The sequence below is a fragment of the Delphinus delphis genome, chromosome 17 (assembly GCF_949987515.2).
Source record: "Delphinus delphis chromosome 17, mDelDel1.2, whole genome shotgun sequence".
Lineage (NCBI taxonomy): Eukaryota > Metazoa > Chordata > Mammalia > Artiodactyla > Delphinidae > Delphinus > Delphinus delphis.
In genome coordinates, this window is record NC_082699.1 from 73401458 (window position 1) to 73424622 (window position 23165).

The 23165-nt window shown below is 48.3% G+C and overlaps 1 protein-coding gene across 2 annotated transcripts in view; it reads right to left on the reverse strand.

Moving 5' to 3' along the window:
* Positions 1-23165, reverse strand: part of ZFAT (zinc finger and AT-hook domain containing) — a 183945-nt gene that overhangs the window by 143691 nt on the left and 17089 nt on the right. For both annotated transcript variants that reach the window (XM_059995226.1, XM_059995225.1), the window contains exon 2: positions 8953-9129. In XM_059995226.1, the coding sequence (XP_059851209.1) occupies positions 8953-9129 (177 nt within the window). The remainder of the gene's footprint in view (positions 1-8952; positions 9130-23165) is intronic.

Here is a 23165-nt window from a genome sequence, read left to right on the forward strand (position 1 = left end):
CATCATACACCCTGAGGTCCCACAGGATCTCGGGCCGAGCTGGAGACGTAGCAGATACTTAATACAGAAATACACACGTTGATCGGCTGCTTAATAGGAAAAGATGCATTTCGAAAACAAGGCATTTCCTAGGTCCCAAGTTTCCAACAGGAAGAAAGGGGCAAGCCACGGTGCATCTCGACCCCGTCCCAAATCCACTACTGGGGACAACTTCCTCACAGGCAGAAAATTATCCTTGTAGAGCCAAGACCTGACCTAGCAAGGGACGGAAAGAATCAGCCCAAAAGATGACATGAGCATCATGAAAGAAACCTCAACATTATCAAAAATCTAATAACATAAGCCCTTTATGTGTACACCACTCAAGTTCGTGAGGCACTTTCCCAGCTATTATCACATTTTATCCTCATAAAAACCTTCAGAGATGGATGCAGCAAATCTAACTCCTCAATAGGAAAAGAAACGAAGGACCAACCCAAAGGTTGAAGGGACTTGGCACATTTTCCAGGACCTTCCACTGAGCTGGCAGACCCAGGATCTGGGTTCCTTCTTCACCGCCCAGATCTTTCTGCTGAGTCTGGTGGCCCTCGGGTCAGTTCTGGACATGGTAGTGGAGCCAAGAGGTGCACTGCAGAGAACAGCAGCTGGGAGTTGGGCAGGCCTAAGTTCAAATCCCCGCCAGCCTCAGTTTCTAACATGAAAGATAAACACAAAACTGCCTCTATTCTATACAGTCACCATTGATAAACAGCAGTCCATTGAAATGCTGAGCACAGCACTTAGAAGGTGACCGACATATGGTGACTGCGCATTGTTATGGCTACAGGCGTGCGTGTTCTGACTTGGACTGTCTCTCTGAAGACACTATTACCTTCCCAGTCCGTCCGCTGTTAGATCGTGTGATTCCTCGACGTACACCCATTCTTGTTCATTAAGGCACTTTTGCCTCGATTTCTTCATTTTAAAACATCTCACACACCGAGAAAGCCAATATAGAATTAGAGGTGTATAAATTCCACTCTGCCTAAGACCAAGGATAAAGCCAGCCTTCCAACTCCCACTTTGCAGCTCAGCCTCCAGCCACACCAACTCGAGAATTTAGGAATATCCTGAACCACTAACACTGCCAGGCCCTGACAGTCAGCCTCCCCAACATTTAGCTCCCAGGAGCCCAGGCAGCAACAGAGGGACAGTGAATGATGTCAGAAACAAGGGACCGTGGGGCTTTTAGGGGCATTTAGGTTTTCAGGGACGCAGCACCCCTCTACAGGACAGGCTGCAGCCTGCCCTATAATGCAAGGCTCCAGGGAGGCAGAGGGCACCCCAAGACTGCTCCCTGTGGTTTTAGCAGCGATCATGTGGAAATGCCACATAAATAACAGCAACAATTAACAATCACTAGGCACATACGTCTCAGGCACATGCTAAGCCCTTCACGTGCAGTGCCCAGCAAATCCCTGAGGATTTCCCATTCTACAGAGGACACTGAGGCTTAAGAAAATTAATCAGGGCTTCCCTGGTGGCGCAGTGGTTAAGAATCCGCCTGCCAAGGCAAGGGATGTGGGTTCCAGCCCTGGTCCAGGAAGATCCCACATGCCGCGGAGCAACTAAGCCCGTGCGCCACAACTACTGAGCCTGTGCTCTAGAGCCCGTGAGCCACAACTACTGAGCCACGTGCCACAACGACTGAGCCCGCGCACCTAGAGCCCATGCTCTGCAACAAGAGAAGCCACCGCAATGAGAAGCCCGTGCACCGCAACAAAGAGTAGCCCCGCTCGCCGCAACTAGAGAAAGCCCGCGTGCAGCAACGAAGACCTAATGCAGCCAAAAATTAATTATTCTAAAAAAAACTGAGGAAAAAAAAAAAAGAAAATGAATCAGTCTGCCCCAAGACCCAGAAGTAGCCAAGCTAGGATTTGAACCCAGATCTGTTTGCCTCAGTCCGTGAACCTCACATCCACGCCAGTTAGGTTAATATCGGAGCATAGAAATAGCACATTTTGACCTCTACTCTGAGTTCTGCGGGAAAACGATGATAGTTCACCCAGCCACAAGCTTCAGTGTGACCCAACTCCCGACCTGAACAGCCGATGGATACACAGGGGGTGGGAGGGCTAGAAGGGCACCGTGCACACACCAGGTTCTAAGACGTTAGGTACTAACATGCATTTGTCTCAGAATCCGTTTTTAAAAAGGCTAATATCTTATCCCCCTTTAACAGATAACAAAAGCCACTTGCCTAAGCCACCAGCAGCCCCTCCGTGGCTGTGGTGCAGGCTGACCCCTGCGTGAGGGCCACAGAGGGCAGGCAGGGGCCTGTCCCCATCCCTGTCCCTGTCCCAGGTCAGGCTCCACCAGCAGGCGGAGCGCCCTGCACTGCCTGCGTCAGCCCTGAGCACTCTATCCTCGGTCACCCAGAAAGAACACCCACTGCTAACTCATCAGCCCAGGATGGAGACACCTTTTTGTAATCCCCACAAAAGCAGCAGGTGCGCCAGCGCAGCCGCAGCATCCCATGAAAGCCCCAGCACTGAAACCTGAGTCCATCGGAGCCCGCTGCCCCCAGGCTGCCTGCCAGAGCAGACGAGAGGGCTCGGGGCTCAGAGGCTCCTGGGACAGCGAGTCCAAGATGCCTACACACTCAGAGTGACTTTATTCGTGGTAAGTGCCCAGAAGAGACAACACAGATTTAAACTTAGACGCCAACCTCCCCTGGGAAGCCTCCTTTCACCCTCCAACTAGACCACGTGTCCCCCCTCTTTAGCAGCCCAAACCTAATCCCAGAGAAGCACCTTCCCCACTGCACTGAAACCGCCTCTTTGTCCAAATGCCACCCACCAGCCAGGAGGCAGCACCAGCAGGACAGTGCCTGGGCCTGCTCTGTGCTCCCAGCACCTAGCACAGCACCCAGGCATACAGCAGGTGCAATTAAGGAATAAATTAAGAAGGAGGGAAGGGGAAGGGGAGAGAAGGGAGAGAGCAAAAGGAGAAACGAAGAGTTCCTACTGGAAGTATGAAAGGGGAAGATGATGGAAGAACCAAAACCCGGCTCTCAGCAGACCCACGTAAATTCCTGCTCAGGTAAGCCCAGTGTCCCCGCCTCCATCAGGATGAACAAGTGTGTGCACACACTCACCCATCACACACACACACTCACCCAGCGCACACTCACCCATCACACACACTCACCCACTCACCCATCACTAACACACACTCACAGATACACATGCACACATTCTCTTTTACACACTCATGCATACATACAAGAGGGAGAATGAACTTGGTCCGTTAAGGAATTTTTTCCTTGGACCAGAGCCAGAGATTTGATTAGCAAGAAGGGAGAAAAATAAAAGGCTCTTCTGCAGACCTTTGCCAACACGAGCAAAAGAGATTAAAAGGCTATAAAATAAACCAGAGGATTTAGGAACCTTCATGTTATAAAGGGAGGCCAAAATAATAAATCAATTACTACTCAGTTAAAGGTTTAATTAAACCATTTCAAGCATCTCTCAACTTGAAATGAACTGTGAAGGTTAAACCTGAATGGAAATCATTAGAGAGAAACTAAGATTCTGGAAATCTCAAACTTTATAGACTTGGACAAAGAGGAGAGAAAGGACTTGAGGTTCTTAATGAAAGACTTTTGAAGAAATTTTGTCATATTAACAGTCTAAGTCTAATTAAAGTCTTAAGAAATACTTTTTAAAATTAAATTACACAGGCAACTAATCTTCCAGTATATACACGCACACACACACCCAAAGAAAATGTATTCAGGAAGTATTTAAGTGAAAAGTAAATTAGTTAATAAAGGAAAATAACTTTTAAAAGAAGTTCAAAGGTAAGAACCTGATCATACCAAGAGCACCACAAGAGCACCGCACGGTCAGGCCACTCAAGATGGCTGTACTCTTGCTCTCTGTCCATCCCCTGCCTGACCAGGGCTGCTTCACCTGCACCCTACTCACATGACTGACCTTCCTGTGTACTTGACCCAGGCCCCAGCTAGTGATAGCTTGTCAAAGGGGCAGTGAGGGGCGTGCCCCTCGACTGGTTTCCCTTGTAACTAATGAGCCCAGCTGACATCAATTTCCCTGAACTGGTAATCTCCCCTTCCCCCCGAGGACGAGGGCTACCAACATGTCCTGCCCTCCATGCCCCGCACACGGTGGGGTGTCCCTCCCGGACTTTGCTTCAGACCTGTAAGCTCCCCCACCCATTAAACCCCTGATGCCTCTGTTGCTGACTCTGGGCTCTTTCTTCGGCCTTGAAGCTGGGCAAGCACAGGCCCTGTAGGCCTGCAGGATGCAGCCCAACAACTGGAGGAGACTCCCGTGAGCGCCGTAATGTCGGGAATGGAAAGCTGCGGAGGCCGTCCACTAGCATGCGGGGCCCGAAAGCTGCGGGCGTAATCTCGGGGCAGGTGTCCACTAACACGTGGGCTCCAAAGTTGCGGGGAAATCCCAGGGTGGCTGTCCTTGCTGAGCGAGGGCTGCCGAGAGATCTGGAGAACAGTGCCCTCTAATGGCTCTGCTATTGTATCTAAGTGAGCCTTTTGTAATTGGTTAAGCTAGCTCTCCAGAAGGAACTGGTATTTCTCTTGTGCCTTTGAGAAGTAAATGATCTACCTAGGCTCCCAGGAACTTTCATCTTTTGTGATCTCTAAGAGTAAAGGAGAAAAAAGAGCCTCTAGGTAAACTCTATAGAAATAATTATGTTTTGGGAATGTCTATCTAAAATAGTCTCTCCAGATTTCGGTAACTTGGAAACTAAGTTAAAAGAAGAAAATTCATGGGTCATTTCAAATAGGATAAAATATTAGAACATTAATTGCTGGGTGGGTCTACGCTTATCTACCTATGCCTGCTTAGGAGAGGAAGACTAAAGCATTAAATTTTCCAATCAGGAAATGCAGAATGACTTGCTTATTGGTTTTTGCCAGAGGTTATGGTTTTCAAGGGATAAAATTACAATCAGTCATAATTCTAGTTATTGTAACCAAGTTTATCGATTACATTGTAATCAGGTGTTTAACCATGACTTTTTAAGTCTTTCATCTTTTATAGACAGTTATTGTTTTACTCTGATGCTTTTGCAAAAGTGCTTCATCTTCAAGAAGATTCACAGTTAAGCACATTTTGACAATAACACGTCTCTGATAAACTTTAGAATATACTGCTGAACTGGGTAAGAAATTAAAGAATCCTAATGGAAAACCTGATGGCTTCATTAAAAGTTAACAGAAAGATTGGTTACTGAGTGTACTTGTCAATATGGTTATAATTTTTATGGGTTTTGTCTGGAATGTTCCTGGTTTGATCTGTTTTGCAGATAGAGGGAAACCCTTCCCCTCAAGCTGGTTATGACTTACAGCAACTGGGTAAATTACACCTGTGGGTAGAATTGAAACATTTTTCTTTTCTCTCTGCCTGGTCCCTCCAGAAATTGGGAACTCTAGGGTTCTGAGCAGCCTTATCAGATGAATGGGAAAGACCGTCTCCTGGCATGTACAGGAATCTCAATGTTTTAGGGACCGAGAAATCCATCGAGGCAGAGCCTGATGGCAGGCCTTTGGCACTGTTTTCCTGGCCCTGAGAGGCCGTTTGGGAATTCAGTCTGAGCCTCCTGAGGAGTTCCCCCTCAGCCAGTTTGGAGGAGCCTATGTGGTTAACTGACCAGACTTACACTGCCAACAAATTAATTTTGATTGGCTGAGTTTGGTGGAGATGAGGGTAGTTTTAGAGAGAACAGTATTATGTTTCAGTGGATGTTAAATTCTAGTTCTGTTAATTGAGGTCTGTATTTATGAAAGTTATTGTGTTAGCCATACTTTTGCCCTGATGTTCTGGATTGAAAGAAAATGATCTAGTGAAACTGTCACAGAGTATAAGCACTCATGAAGTACGACACTGCTTGCTTTAAGTCTGCTGCTAAAAGCACATGTACAATGCTTGTGTGACAATTGGGTATAAGTAATAAAATGTATAACCTATAAAGTGTTTCCCCCATTAACATACCTGAGCCTGTTCACGAGATCTGATTAGTTTTCCCCCAATGTGAACGACTAGGTGAATATACAGGAGGCCTAGCACCCACATGATCTGAACCTGGGGTAGGAGAAAGCACCCCAGCATCTCGGGACAAATGTTTTGATCATCAGTGCTTTCTACTGGAAGATGTGCAATCAAAAGGCGAAATGATGGAAAAATCTGCACATACTGCAGTATGGGGAAGTCATTCCGGCTTATACATGGTTTAACTTAAACTTTACTGACCAGAGCAGCCTGTCTTTTGGCCTTTCAGACAGGCATTGTACATCTGCTTTGGCCATTGAGGAAGGGAATGCATTGGAAAGCCAAAACGGTTCAGACATCCCAGGTAAAACTAGGTGGCCATTGTATATACGATTTTAGACACGTTCTCCTATTACTGGAGAGTTTTCTGAACTGTATCTAGATGTGGTTACTGCCCGTATTGTGCTAAATTGTCATGATCTCCCCTGCGTTGTGCCTGTTAGATGTCTTACATTGCGTCCCTAGCCTGAGCGAAGGAAATGAGTCTAGTTGCTGAGTGTCCAGCGAGATGCCGCTGCCGCCCTCCCCCAGGTTTCCATGAAAAATCGACCTGGCTAACGCGACTATGTGGGGACTACCGACCATGGGGGAAGACGACTCACCCCTTCTGGTCCCATGTGCCAGTACATCAGAAGGACCCCCGTCGGTAAACGTTACTGTACAACTGACTGCCTATGAGCCCCCCCTGGGCTACGCTGGGTGGAGTGGAATAGGCTGGCTTCTGGACACACAAGTCCAACTAGTGGGATTAACTGCTTTTTGGTTAGAAAGACCTAATGGGTCCACCCCTCACTGCACCCAACATAACATGGGTGGCAGACCTGTACTGTGACTGCTGACTCCTGGCTAGGCCACCAGAAGGTTCCCCTTAAAGCCGGGCCTTCCCCTCCCCATGGGGTGGCTCTGGGTTTGTGAAAACCAGACATGGCCTTACCTTCCTTATAACTGGACAGGGCACTGCTGCCATTGACTCCCTCTCCATTGACCTTGTACGCACTTGGCTCCAAAATGTGCCCACATCGTGGCAAATGACTGCTCTGAGCATACAGTTCTAGGTATCTTACTCATGATACTTTGGCCATATTGTACTGTGGTGTCTGGTTGCAGTGTCCCCTACATACCTGACCCCAGGGATATCAAGGAAGATGAGCGGACCAAGACTGTAAGGGTCGTGCAGGGTACGCAGGGTGGAGGGTATGGCCAGGCCCCTCAGATGGCTGTTCTTTTGTTCTGTCCATCCCCTGCCCGGTCAGGGCCTGCTTCACCTACACCCTACTCACATGACTGACCTTCCTCCGTCTTGCCCCAGGCCCCAGCTAGTGATAGCTTATCAAAGGGGTGGTGAGGGGCGTGCCCCTCAACTGGTTTCCCTCCTAACTAATGAGCCCAGCTGACATCAATTCCCCTGTACCTGGTAACCTCCCCTTCCCCCCGGAGCAAAGACTGCCCCATGTCCTGCCCTCCACGCCCCGCACACGGTGGGGTGTCCCTCCCAGACTTTGCTTCAGACCTGTAAGCTCCCCCACCCACTAAAACCCTGATGCCTCTGTTGCTGACTCTGGGCTCTTTCTTCGGCCTTGAAGCTGGACAAGCACAGGCCCTGTAGGCCTGCAGGATGCAGCCCAACAATTGAAGGAGCAGCCAGGTGATGGAGGAAACTCCCGTGAGCGCCGAGATGTTGGGAATGGAGAGTTTTCACCTTATGCCAGTAACAGTAACAAGTAGAATTTCTCCTAACTTCTCAACAACTCAATCTTCTGTCAGGCGTGTTTCTCTGAGTACCCTGGGAACGGCCAGAGGGACTCAAACAAAACATTTTGTGTCTGGAGTCTCTCCTTGTTAACGGTGTCAGACAGATGATCAGTAAGCCAGCCTCTTCAGAAATGCCAGTGTAAATATTCCCAAGAAAGAGCAATTGGATTATTAGTGTGACTAACGAATCCTGCGACGGGACGTTTACTGCCACAGATCGAGCTTCTGCACAGGAGACTGGCCATCATCTCTCATCGTATGAAGATAGTTTTGTGGGGACTTTTTCTGACTCTGGTTTTCAGCTGCTCCTCCTATACTATATATTTTCTTCATCTGTGGGGACCTAATTACAGTGCCTGGATGGTTTCTCTAATCCATCCACCTGCTGCATCTGATGCCATTCAGTAGGAAGTGTCTGGACACTGCAAACAAGATGTGTCTCACTTCTGACACTGACTGTGAACCTGAAGGATTCTGCGAATCAAAGCTCTGTGATGGGAATCCCTGTTGCAGGTACAGATGAGCAGTCCAGCCGTGCTGTTTCGAAGATTATATATCCTTATTCATTCATGATGTATGTTATCATAACAGATTCCCTTTCATCTTCTTTGTTCCAGGCATCATCCTTGGTGCTGTCACCATATCTTTGACTTCATCCTCACAGACCCCCTTGCGACAGGCAGATTTGTCTTCATTTTTCAGATGAGCAAAGTGAGGCTCAGAGGAGTAACATCATTTGCTTCAGGTAATGCAGTAGCAGGTGCTGGCGCTGGGTTAAACATGCTTGTCTGACAATAAGCTCGTGCTTTTTACCCGGCTGGATGGTGTCAATTCCTTTCATTTATTCATTCATTCATTCACTCATTCATCCCTCCATCTACCAACCAGGCATTGGAGGAACACCTACAGAGCCTGGGTACAGGGAATTCAAACACACAATCTTACTTGAGCAGATCTACAAATGGAAATTATTGTGACCTCCGGTTGGAGATTTGGATTTTTATGAGACCCTATGCCCACCAGACAGAAACTGAGAATCAAAGTATTTGAGAGCAAATAAGCACCATCATCGCCCTCAGGCACACCGTGGGCGTGCCGCCCTCGCCCAGCACCCCAGCCCCCTTACCATCTCCGGTTTTGCCTGGGTTGGTGGGTTCAGGGGTACTCAGAGGCCTCAGGGGAATGATGATCTCATCCACATTAACCCCCTCTTCTGCGTGCTTCTCAGAAACGTGGGAGAGGAGTTCCGATTGACTTGGTGAGAAAAGGTTACAACATTTACACATGAAGATGGCTGGGTTTTCTGTAAGGAAAAAAAAAGCAAAATATGTTATTTCATTTTCACCAAAACAGTGACTACATCCAAATGCCAAAGAAAAATACTGAAGGTTGCTCTTCTGAGCAATCGCCAGGCACCAACAGGTGTGTCCCTCTGGTGGACGCTGCACGGCCAGGCAGCTCACTTCTAACTTCAGGTGGCCCCGGTTGCCAGAAAATTCTTTCTTCAATATTCCAAAACCTCAGTCCTTCTGGACCGGGTCTAATATGGACCTCCCTGTTACCCTAATCCACTCAAGAGCCTAGGTTCGGGATTCACATAGCAAAGTAAGAAATGAATATGGAACTTGAAAACTAATGCAACCTTCAAATGAATGAACCACACTGACAACAATGAAGTATTCTAGTGAGACGCACTCAAATTAGGTGCAAGGAAAAAATGATCAAAACAGCACTTCTTAAGGGCCAAGCACCTTTCACTGGCGGGCACAGGAACTAAGAACAAGGAGAATGGGAAGCTGTTGCTTGCTTAAGCCATTTGATTCCTATTTAAAGCATTACCACCGTTCACAAATATTTATTAACAGTCCATTATGGTTCATCCCATTATACTAAGCTGGAAGACATATGGGGAAAGCAACTCATTTTTGAGTCCAATAAAATAATTACAGGCACATATAGGAATATTAAATTTAGGATCCAATAACAAAAGCTAGATTGTTTTCCCACATTCACACTGAAAGGAAGAATTGGTATGATGGCTTTGAAGGTTCAATTTCCAACTCCAGACCCTAAATGCTGTAAGGCTGGATGAACTCGGAGAGGTAGTAATGATCTCTCGGTTGCAACACTGAACAGGAAATGCAGGTAACAAGTCTCCTCTGCAGCGGGAACCCAGGAGGCTCAGTAAGCCACGCCCTGATTCAGTGCAAGCCTCCACCTACTCAGTGCTCTCGCCCGGCCGCTGTAACCGCTGAAAATCCACCCCACGCTGCCGGGCTCCCGACACGCACCACCGCCAGCCTCACGGGGACTGTTAACACGGCCTCGTGCAAGGCGTCGAGGCCACCGACTCTGCCAATGGCGAACAAGTCTATCGCGCCTCTTCCTCCCTCCTCGGCCCCGTGCTCACAGCCAGCTGCCGACTGGCTTCCCATTTCACTGAAGCGGCCAGAAGGCGGTGCCAGAGCCTCCTGGAGCAGCCGCCCACCTGCCGCTCCTGCCGGGAGGAGAGAGGGCCCAGCAGCGGCACAGAAGGGGGCTGAATGCGGCGTGGTTCACCTCGGGGCAGGCAGAAATGTCGAACACATTCCAGCAGCTCGTGGAGGTGAGAGAAAGCAGACCAGCACGGAAACGCTGCTGATGCTTTCTCACTTTTACAACGCACCCTGAGCGCCTACACCTGGAAGACTGCTCGGCCGGCCCTCACCTGGGAAGGCACAGGACACAGGGCAACGCCGGGGCTTCCCTGGTGGCGCAGTGGTTGAGAGTCCGCCTGCCAATGCAGGGGACGCGGGTTCGTGCCCCGGTCTGGGAAGATCCCACATGCCACGGAGTGTCTGGGCCCATGAGCCATGGCCGCTGAGCCTGCGCGTCCGGAGCCTGTTGCTCCGCAACGGGAGAGGCCACAGCAGTGAGAGGCCCGCGTACCGCAAAAAAAAAAAAAAAAAAAAAAGGGCTACGCCGTGTCCCATGTGCTCCAAACCCCAGCCTCTCCCACCGCCTCAATGACATGCTCTCGAAACTCTGCTTCTCTTCAGTTTTAGTCAGAATGTGGCAAAGGTACAATTCAAGGCCCAAGCATTTAAAGCCTAGTTATTCAGAAGCCAGTTAGGGCCTAAATCCACTTCAGTTTTACGCAGAAACTTGCTGAGGTAGAATCCAGGGCCTAAGCATTTTAAAGCCTAGTTATTCAGAAGAGGGGGGCTTCCGGGAAGATGGCGGAAGAGTAAGACGCGGAGATCACCTTCCTCCCCACAGATACACCAGAAATACATCTACACGTGGAACAACTCCTACAGAACACCTACTGAACGCTGGCAGAAGACCTCAGGCCTCCCAAAAGGCAAGAAACTCCCCACGTACCTGCGTAGGGCAAAAGAAAAAAGAATAAACAGAGACAAAAGGATAGGGACAGGACCTGCACCAGTGGGAGGGAGACGTGAAGGAGGAAAAGTTTCCACACACCAGAAGCCCCTTCGCGGGCGGAGACTGCGGGTGGCGGAGGGGGAAAGCTTCGGAGCCGCGGAGGAGAGCACCGCAACAGGGGTACGGAGGGCAAAGCGGGGAGATTCCCGCACAGAGGCTCAGGGCCGACCGGCACTCACCAGCCCGAGAGGCTTGTCTGCTCCCCCGCCGGGGCGGGCAGGGCTGGGAGCTGAGGCTCGGGCTTCGGTCGGAGCGCAGGGAGAGGACTGGGATTGGCGGCGCGAACACAGCCTGCAGGGGTTAGTGCGCCACGGCTGGCCGGGAGGGAGTCCGGGGAAAAGTCTGGAGCTGCCGAAAAGGCAAGAGACTTTTTCTTCCCTCTTTGTTTCCTGGTGCGCGAGGAGAGGGGATTGAGAGTGCTGCTTAAAGGAGCTCCAGAGACGGGCGCGAGCCGCGGCTAAAAGCGCGGACCCCAGAGATGGGCATGAGACGCTAAGGCTGCTGCTGCCGCCACCAAGAAGCCTGTGTGCGAGCACAGGCACTCTCCACACCTCCCTTCCAGGAGCCTGTGCAGCCCGCCACTGCCAGGGTCCCAGGATCCAGGGACAACTTCCGGGAGAAGGCACTGCGCGCCTCAGGCTCGTGCAACGTCACGCCGGCCTCTGCCGCCGCAGCCCCGCCCCGCACTCCGTGCCCCTCCCCCCTCCCCCCCCCCCCCCCGCCCGGCCTGAGTGAGCCAGAGCCCCCAAGTCAGCTGCTCCTTTAACCCCGTCCTGTCTGAGCAAAGGACAGACGCCCTCCGGCGACCTACATGCAGAGGCGGGGCCGAATCCAAAGCTGAGCCCCGGGAGCTGTGAGAACAAAGAGAAAGGGAAACCTCTCCCAGCAGCCTCATGAGCAGCGGATTAAAGCTCCACAATCAACTTGATGTAACCTGCATCTGTGGAATACCTGAATAGACAACCAATCATCCCAAATTAAGGAGCCGTGTGGATGAAAGGTTCTTGGTGCTGCAGTCAGGAGTCAGTGCTGTGCCTCTGAGGTGGGAGAGACAACTTCAGGACACTGGTCCACAAGAGACCTCCCAGCTCCACATAATATCAAACAGCGAAAATCTCCCGGAGATCTCCATCTCAACATCAGCACCCAGCTTCACTCAACGACCAGCAAGCTACAATGCTGGACAACATATGCCAAACAACTAGCAAAACAGGAGCACAACCCCACCCATTAGCAGAGAGGCTGCCTAAAATCATAATACGTCCACAGACACCCCAAAACACACCACCAGATGTGGACCTGCCCACCAGAAAGACAAGATCCAGCCTTATCCACCAGAACACAGGCACTAGTCCCCTCCACCAGGAAGCCTACACAACCCACTGATCCAACCTTAGCCACTGGGGACAGACACCAAAAATGGGAACTACGAACCTGAAGCCTGCAAAAAGGAGACCACAAATACAGTAAGATAAGCAAAATGAGAAGACAGAAAAACACACAGCAGATGAAGGAACAAGATAAAAACCCACCAGACCTAACAAATGAAGAGGAAATAGGCAGTCTACCTGAAAAAGAATTCAGAATAATGATAGTAAAGATGATCCAAAATTTTGGAAATAGAATGGACAAAATGCAAGAAACTTTAACAAGGACCTAGAAGAACTAAAGATGAAACAAACAACGATGAACAACACAATAAATGAAATGAAAAATACTCTAGATGGGATCAATAGCAGAATAACTGAGGCAGAAGAACGGATAAGTGACCTGGAAGATAAAATAGTGGAAATAACTACTGCAGAGCAGAATAAAGAATGAAAAGAACTGGGGACAGTCTCAGAGACCTCTGGGACAACATTAAATGCACCAACATTTGAATTATAGGGGTTCCAGAAGAAGAAGAGAAAAAGAAAGGGACTGAGAAAATATTTGAAGAGATTATAGTTGAAAACTTCCCTAATATGGGAAAGAAAATAGTTAATCAAGTCCAGGAAGCACAGAGAGTCCCATACAGGATAAATCCAAGGAGAAATACACCAAGACACAGATTAATCAAACTGTCAAAAATTAAATACAAAGAAAACATATTAAAAGCAGCAAGGGAAAAACAACAAATAACACACAAGGGAATCCCCATAAGGTTAACAGCTGATCTTTCAGCAGAAACGCTGCAAGCCAGAAGGGACTGGTAGGACATATTGAAAGTGATGAAGGAGAAAAACCTGCAACCAAGATTACTCTACCCAGCAAGGATCTCATTCAGATTTGATGGAGAAATTAAAACCTTTACAGACAAGCAAAAGCTGAGAGGGTTCAGCACCACCAAACCAGCTTTACAACAACTGCTAAAGGAACTTCTCTAAGCAAGAAATACAAGAGAAGGAAAAGACCTACAATAACGAACCCAAATCAATTAACAAAATGGGAATAGAAATATTCCCATTATTCCAAATATCGATAATTACCTTAAATGTAAATGGACTAAATGCTCCCACCAAAAGACACAGATTGGCTGAATGGATACAAAAACAAGACCCATATATTTGCTGTGTACAAGAGACCGACTTCAGACCTAGAGACACATATAGACTGAAAGTAAGGGGATGGAAAAAGATATTTCATGCAAATGGAAACCAAAAGAAAGCTGGAGTAGCAATTTGCATATCAGACAAAATAGACTTTAAAATAAAGACTATTAGAAGAGACAAAGAAGGACACTACATAATGATCAAGGGATCGATCCAAGAAGAAGATATAACAATTGTAAATATTTATGCAGCCAACATAGAAGCACCTCAATACATAAGGCAAATACTAACAGCCATAAAAGGGGAAATCAGAATACAACAGCACATTAATAGGATCATACACCATGATCAAGTGGGGTTTATTCTAGGAATGCAAGGATTCTTCAATATACGCAAAACAATCAGTGTGATAAACCATATTAATAAATTGAAGGGGAAAAACCATATGATCATCTCAATAGATGCAAAGAAAGTTTTCGACAAAATTCAACACCCATGTATGATAAAAACCCTGCAGAAAGTAGGCATAGAGGGAACTTTCCTGAACATAATAAAGGCCATATATGACAAACCCACAGCCAACATCGTCCTCAATGGTGAAAAACTGAAAGCACTTCCACTAAGATCAGGAGCAAGACAAGATTGCCCACTCTCACCACTCTTATTCAACATAGTTTTGGAAGTTTTAGCCACAGCAATCAGAGAAGAAAAGGAAATAAAAGGAATCCAAATAGGAAAAGAAGAAGTAAAGCTGTCACTGTTTGCAGATGACATGATACTATACATAGAGAATCCTAAAGATGCTACCAGAAAACTACTAGAGCTAATCAATGAATTTGGTAAAGTAGCAGGATACAAAATTAATGCACAGAAATCTCTGGCATTCCTATACACTAATGATGAAAAATCTGAAAGTGAAATCAAGAAAACACTCCCATTTACCACTGCAACAAAAAGAATAAAATATCTAGGAATAAACCTACCTAAGGAGACAAAAGACCTGTATGCAGAAAATTATAAGACACTGATGAAAGAAATTAAAGATGATACAAATAGCTGGAGAGATATACCATGTTCTTCGATTGGAAGAATCAACATTGTGAAAATGACTCTACTACCCAAAGCAATCTACAGATTCAATGCAATCCCTATCAAACTACCACTGGTATTTTTCACAGAACTAGAACAAAAAACTTCACAATTTGTATGGAAACACAAAAGACCCCGAATAGCAAAGCAATCTTGAGAACGACAAACGGAGCTGGAGGAATCAGGCTCCCTGACTTCAGACTATACTACAAAGCTACAGTAATCAAGACAGTATGGTACTGGCACAAAAACAGAAAGATAGCTCAATGGAACAGGACAGAAAGCCCAGAGATAAACCCACGCACATATGGTCATCTTATCTTTGATAAAGGAGGCAGGAATGTACAGTGGAGAAAGGACAGCCTCTTCAATAAGTGGCGCTGGGAAAACTGGACAAGTACATGTAAAAGTATGAGATTAGATCACTCCCTAACACCATACACAAAAATAAGCTCAAAATGGATTAAAGACCTAAATGTAAGGCCAGAAGCTATCAAACTCTTAGAGGAAAACATAGGGAGAACACTCTATGACATAAATCACAGCAAGATCCTTTTGACCCACCTCCTAGAGAAATGGAAATAAAAACAAAAATAAACAAATGGGACCTAATGAAACTTCAAAGCTTTTGCACAGCAAAGGAAACCATAAACAAGAACAAAAGACAACCCTCAGGATGGGAGAAAATATTTGCAAATGAAGCAACTGACAAAGGATTAATCTCCAAAATGTATAAGCAGCTCATGCAGCTCAATAACAAAAAACCAAACAACCCAATCCAAAAATGGGCAGAAGACCTAAATAAACATTTCTCCAAAGAAGATATACAGACTGCCAACAAACACATGAAAGAATGCTCAACTTCATTAATCATTAGAGAAATGCAAATCAAAACTACAATGAGATATCATCTCACACCAGTCAGAATGGCCATCATCAAAACATCTACAAACAATAAATGCTGGAGAGGGTGTGGAGAAAAGGGAACCCTCTTGCACTGTTGGTGGGAATGTAAATTGATACAGCGACTGTGAAGAACAGTATGGAGGTTCCTTAAAAAAACTACCAATAGAACTACCATATGACCCAGCAATCCCACTGCTGGGCATATACCCTGAGAAAACCATAATTCAAAAAGAGTCATGTACCAAAATGTTCATTGCAGCTCTATTTACAATAGCCCGGAGATGGAAACAACCTAAGTGTCCATCATCGGATGAATGGATAAAGAAGATGTGGCACATATATACAATGGAATATTACTCAGCCATAAAAAGAAACGAAATTGAGCTATTTGTAGTGAGGTGGATAGACCTAGAGTCTGTCATACAGAGTGAAGTAAGTCAGAAAGAGAAAGACAAATACCGTATGCTAACACATATATATGGAATTTAAGGGGAAAAAATGTCATGAAGAACCTAGGGGCAAGACAGGAATAAAGACACAGACCTACTAGAGAACGGACTTGAGGATACGGGGAGGGGGAAGGGTAAGCTGTGACAAAGCGAGAGAGAGGCATGGACATATATACACTACCAAACGTAAGGTAGATAGCTAGTGGGAAGCAGCCGCATAGCACAGGGAGATCAGCTCGGTGCTTTGTGACCGCCTGGAGGAGTGGGAGGGAGGGAGACGTAAGAGGGAAGAGATATGGGAACATATGTATATGTATAACTGATTCACTTTGCTAAAAAGCAGAAACTAACACACCATTGTAAAGCAATTATACTCTGCTGCCCTCTGCACGCCATGACTGCTCCCATCTTACCACAAAACCAAACAAAAATCTCTCTTGATCGCCACTCCCCCAATCTCCCCGACCCCATTTTCCTCCTCTTTACAGCAAGATCAGAAAGGAGACGAGGAGGCAAAGCAGTGGACCTACACGGTGCCGCCACAATGAGGATGGAGCCCGCGAGGCCCCATCACAGAAATGAGGCCCTCTCTGCCTTCAGAGAAAGGGTTTTCTCCATGAATAAGCTGGTGAGATAATGACCTACGAGAATTCTTTCCCACCAAATGGCACATGAAACAGAAATTTAACAAAGCAGAACATTGCTTCGTCAATGAAAATCTCTCATGAATACCGTCAATCGATATTTTATTTTTTTCCAAGAAATGCTTGATTCCTAAGGAACCCAAAATGCTTCCAAAACAGGAAGAGATTAAGTGATAGCTTTTTTCTTCATAAGAGGCCATGTGGTTTTCAACGTGTACCCTGCTGCTCCTATGACGACCCTATGATTTAGGCAAAAGGGGGTCTGTCACCCCCGTTCCACAGTGGAGGAAACTGAGACGGGGAGGAGACGCAACCTGCCCAGGTCAAACCCAGACTCTCTGCCACCTGCTGTGGACATGAACTCTGTTTGGCTGCAGACCATGAGCTGAGTGCCTCCAAGTTACAGCTAAAACGCTTATCCCTGTAGCCAACTGAGTCTGAAATGAAAATCATTACAGAGCAGAGCATAATCCCCAAATTACGTATCAAGTTCTTTCTTGGTGATTTCGGCATCCACAGAGCAGCGGCCACAGGGTGGGCCCCAGTGCAGGCACCAGGGACGCAAAGATGAATAAGGCATGAGGTCCTGCACAGAGGAGGCCACCAGCCCACGGGGGAAACAGACACGCCCAGAACAATGGCATCTTAGGGTTTTTACTGAAACAATTTCCCTACAGACCAGGACGTATTCTTGATTCCCGTTATGCTTTCAGGAGAAAGGGAATTCTGCGACACGTAACAGAGCAGCGCTGCCGGGGACCACAGGGTTACTGTGAGGGGTCCCTTAGTTCCCAGGCACACCAGGCATTGTCTGGAGACCAAACAAATACAACTACTTTTGCATCTGCATGTGACCAAGTGTTGGCATCAGCTGTAACTAACCTACTGCCCCGTGTCCCACAGAGCCTGGAGGCCTGAGCAGCCCGGAGTGCCGCCTGGCCTTGGCCATCTGCCATCAATCAGTACATCTCCCGAATGCCCACCGTGCGTCCAGTGCTGGGCCTGGGGTCCCCGAGGTGCAGGCAGAGACAAGCACACATGAGCAAGGACAACTGTCACAGAGGAGCATGCGAGGGAGACAGCGTGGGGGACCGACATCTGCACTGAGACCACAGAAGCCAGCGGGTCCCGGGGAGCCCGGCTCAGCAGCCCCGCCGCGGGGCCCGCACTCGGAATGGCTGACAGGAACACGCCCTGCCACCAGCGAAGGGGCCAGGAGCCCTCGAAGACGCCCGCTCGTGTCTTCTGAGCAGCGGTCCCACTTCTCGAGATCCAGTCTTCAGGAGCATCCGCAACGCGGACAGGATTGTGCGCAGAGATGCTCAGCACGGAGGCCCCTGTCAAGCTCCAGAAGCCACCGCGTGCTCTGCAGCGGGCACGTCAGGGCACATCCGCCAGAGAAACTCCACGCAGCTGCTGAAAATCATATTTTCGAAGAACCTGAGTGACACAGAAAATGCTCAGAATAAACGTTCAACTCTACAGAGTGGGACACACCACAACTCGGTACGTACGTGACTTTGTTCCCAATGGGGACACGTGGTTTACGGGCAGATGGATGGAAGAACAGATGGCCAGGCTGAAAGGAAATACAGCAAGATCCTGCCTGCCGGACTCTTCTTTATAGGCACTTATGGATTTTCCACAATGAGCCTATATGAGTTTTAAAACTCAGGAAGGTTGCTAGACCTCCTGAGAAGTGAGGCAACAGGTAAACAGAGGAGTCAGGACACGGCTCAGTGATGAGCGCTGAGCAGCTCAGGCAGGGCGGCCTCTTGTTCAAGGCCATGTCCCCCAGCCCGGCCAGGAAAGGCGTTCAAGGAATGTGCAAGCCAGCCAAGACCGGTGCTGCAAACAACAGACATGGTGGGAAGAGGGAAGGCAGGGATCCTCGGCTAAAGTGCCTGGAAGGCTTCCAGGAGGAGGCACTGAATGGCCTGTGAAAGTGGCCCTGACTCGGGCTCCAGGCCACACCCCACAACATGACCTCACGCACTCCCCCACCTCCCGGCCCGCCAGGATTCTCGTCCCCACGCAACAGGGTCAGGACTGGGGTTTGGAGAGGCTGACCTCGAGGCAGGGCCCAGCTTTACCTGAGCCAGGCCCAGCGTCTCCGATGGGCCACTCGGTCCTTCCGGGGTCAGCGCTGGCAGGGAACACGGCCCCACAACAGCCAGCGGGACTACAGGAGCCTCCCGCACCGGGCCAGTGGGGGCCAGCTGTGCTCCCAGCCGTGCAGTCTTGTACTAGGAGCGGCCTGTTCAGAAGCCCCGGCAGTGTTCCCTCTGGAACATCCTCTGCGAACCGCCCCCAGGCCTCTGACAAGGAGGGAAACCGTGCACTCTTTAGATATGTTCATACAGCGGTGTATCAGCAAGATGCCAAAACATGCAAGGAAAGTGTCAGATCAGGCCGCATCCCACAAATATTAAGAATTGTTAACCTACCAAAATAACAACAAAGCAGCTCTTTTCACTTCTTTATAGTAGACTAATATGAAAAAACTGGATCTTATGCCCTGAAATATAATCATAATTATGTTGTCAGCAAATTCTGATGAAGATGCCACAATTTGGATGCATCTTTAGGTTCAATTACTGTGTACCCGTCCTTAACAAAAGGATTCAAAGGGAAAATGACGTGTTCAGCACAAGGAAAATCACAGAGGTTTGGGGTCTGAGCATCCAATTTCCATGAACTTTTGCCAGTTTTTAATCAGCTACTCTGTACTGTTAAAAAGGAAAAATCTTAAAATAACTGCATAAAGTCCTCGTTTCTGAACTCTGATTTGCAAACACTCCCAGCCAGGAACAGCCAGGTCCTGTCTGCAACCTCTGACCCCCTACCTGCTCACCCCTGCCTAGGAACCAGAGATGAACAAGGGCCTCTGACCACTCCTCCCAGAGGAAGGTCATGAACTGGAGGGCCTGTTGGTCCCGGGAGTGCGGTTGGGCCCCTCTGACCCTAGGAACGGCCACCGGGAGCTGACAGGTCACGGCATGGCGTGGCCAGGCCTCCCTCCCCCCTCCTCCTTTGGCAACGGGCAGCCCACACGTCGGCTGGAGCTGGCCTGCTCCTGAGGGGCCCCTCCCCATTCTCAGGCCCTCGAGTAAACAGGCGAGAAGGTCAGTCCAGCCTTGAGCTGAAGTCGTGTGCTCCGGCCGCTCACAGGACGTCCGGCCCAGCACACGATCAAGGGCGTCCTTTCCTTTTTGCTGTTGTCCTTTGTAAGTGCATCTCCTGCAGGGACTCAAGGGTGGGACGACCAGAGCAGGACGCGATCCAGGCATTCCAGGTCTCTCGGCCCTTAAGCCACCTTGTAAATTATTATTATTAATTATTACAGAAGTCGCAGGGCGAATCCGTGCTCGTTGTGCAACAGGCAACACAGAAGCACATGGAGCAGAGACAACCACCTGCCCATCCCCCTGAGAAGAACAGCCTCATTGAGCACAGAGCTTCTGCTGCGCGTCCAGGGACAGAAAGAGACAGAGACACCCCACGCACACGCCTCTGCTGCCCGCTGCCCCATCTCCCCCCACGCCCTGGGCCCTCCTCCCTCCCACCGCCCCCCAGTGCTGAGCTCCACACATAAGGAAGGGACGGGGTATCTGGTGTCGCTGACCTGGGGGTCTCAGGGACCCCGAGCAGAAACTCAAAATACGTTTTCTGACAGAAGCAACGTTATAAGTGGCCTCAAAGTGTGCAAGGTCTCGTGGGGACAGCCGGGACTAGGCGGGCAGGGTCCGGGATCCCAGCCCCTGAATGGCTGTGTACCCGTGGGCCCGGCACTGACTCCTTCACTCACAGTATAAAGGGCTGGAGAGGTAGCCCAGGACAGAAGTCCGCCCTGTGGTGCTTTTCAGTCTGGGTTTAATGACACTGGCATGACACAAACACAGCAGCCAGATTCACTGGAAACACACAGGCATCAGAGGGTTCTGGGGAAGGGAGATGGCACAGGTAAGCTGGTCCCGACATCCCAACTTCCTCCTTCCAAGCGCCAAGAGAGCGAGGGCCCACGTGAGGGCCCTCGCATCTACCCGAGGCCAGGCCAGACCATCGGAGACCAGGAGGAGGGAGGAGAGCTGCGGGGACCTACTCAGAGACACGGACTCCCAGCCACACCCTGAAACGTGCTTCATCCAAATGAAAGCTGACAAAAACCCAGCAGGGCATTATGGGGGTAAGAAAAGGAAGTGGCGGGAAGGTAGCCCCAGGGACAGGTCATACACGGCAAGGCCCTCCACGTGGGAAAGCAACTGGCAGAAATGGCAGAAGCCGTCAGGGGTTAGATAACGGGGCATGGAGGGGTGTGGCGGCCTGCGTGGCCTGAAGGCTCCCAACGTACACGGATGTGGTTACACATCTCTCCTACGTTGCTCATGGGGATGCAAAACGGCACGGCCACTTTGGAAGACAGTTTGATAGTTTTTTGTAAAACTAAACGTACTTCACAATAGAATCCTGCAGTCGTGCTCCTGGGTATTTACCCAAAGGAGTTGAAAATGTGTGTCCACACCAAAAGCTACAAACAAATATTTATAGCAGCTTTGTCCTAACTGCCAAAGCTTGGAAGCAGCCAAGATGTCCCTCAGTAGGCAGATGGATAAACTGTGGTACCTCCAGACAATGGAATGTCATTCAGCACTAAAAAGAAATGAGCTATTGGGAAGGGGGAAGGGGCAATACGGGGGTATGGGAGTAAGAGGTACAAACTATTAAGGATAAAATAAGCTCCAAGGATATATTGTACAACACCAGGAATATGGACAATATTTTATAATAACTATAAATGCAGTATAACCTTTAAAAATTGTGATCACTACATTGTACACCTGAAACTTACATAACACTGTACAGCAACTATACTTCAATTAAAAGAAAAAGAAAAAAAATGAGCTATCAAACTATGAAAAGACATGGAAGAGCCTGAAATGCATATTACTAAGCGGAAGAAGCCAATCTGAAAACGCTTCATACTGTATGATTCCAACTATATGACGTTCTGGGAAAGGCAAAGTTATGGAGACAGTAAAAAGATCTCCAGTAAAAAGACAGTAAAAAGGTGGCCACACTTGGGGTGGAGGGGCTGAACAGGCAGAGCACACAGGATTTTTAGGGTAGTGAAAATATTCTGCATGATACCATAATAGTGGATACACGTCACTACATATCTGCCCAAACCCACAGAATGTGCAACAGCAAGAGTGAACCCTAATGTAAACTGTGGGCTTCGGGTGATGACAATATGGCAGTGTAGGTTCTCCAACCGTAACAAATGCACCACCCTGGTAGGGATGTTGATAACAGGGGAGGCTGTGCCTACGTGTAGGCAGGGGGGATATAGGAGATCTGTACCTTCTTCTCAGTTTTGCTGAAAACTTAAAACTTCCCTTCAAAAAATAAAGTCTTTAAAACTATATATTGTGGCAAAAAGTTCCAGAAAGATGGAGCAGATATACTTTTCCCTATTCTTCCCACTAAGTGCAACCAAAACCCTGGACGTCACAGATGAAATACACATAAGACTGTGAAAGTCAGAGAGAAGGTGGAAGAGCAGCTAACACACCACCTTGCAACCTGAGACAGTAAGTGCCCGGGGCTTTCCCTTCACCCGCTCGGACTCAGAAGCAGAAGCACCAACAGGCACGGGAAAAAACAGCTCCAACAAGAGCCTGCTCTCACTGGCCAACGGGCCAGGAAAGGGACAGCCTCACAAGACAGAAACCTTTTAGGCAATAGCCATCCTGCAACACTCAAACCCCACAGACAACACTGCAGCCCATCCCCACCCCTGCTAGAAGAATCAGTGACCTTGAAAATAGAACAATAAAAAACATACAATCTGAATAACAGAGAAAATAGACTGAAAAAGAACAAAGACAGCCTCAAGGACCTGTGGGACCGGAACCAAAGAAAGGTCTAACATTTGTGTCACTAGAGTCCCAGGAAAGGAGAAGGACAGTGCGGTGGGAAAGTATTCAGAGAAATAGTGACTGAAAATTCCCCAAAGTTGGCAAAAGACATAAAGCCACACAGTCAAGAAGGTGAGCAAAGTCCAAACAGGGTAAACCCAGAGAAATCTATGACAAGACACATTATAATCAAGCTTCTGAAAACTAAAAACAGAGAGGAAACCTGAAATTAGCAAAAAACCCAGTTTCCTGTGTGGAAAAACCATACGATTGACAGCAGACTTCTCCTTAGACACGTGGAGGCCAGAAGGAAGTGGCACATTTTTCAAGTGCAAAAAGGAGAGAACTGTCCACCCATAATCCTACACCCAGCAAA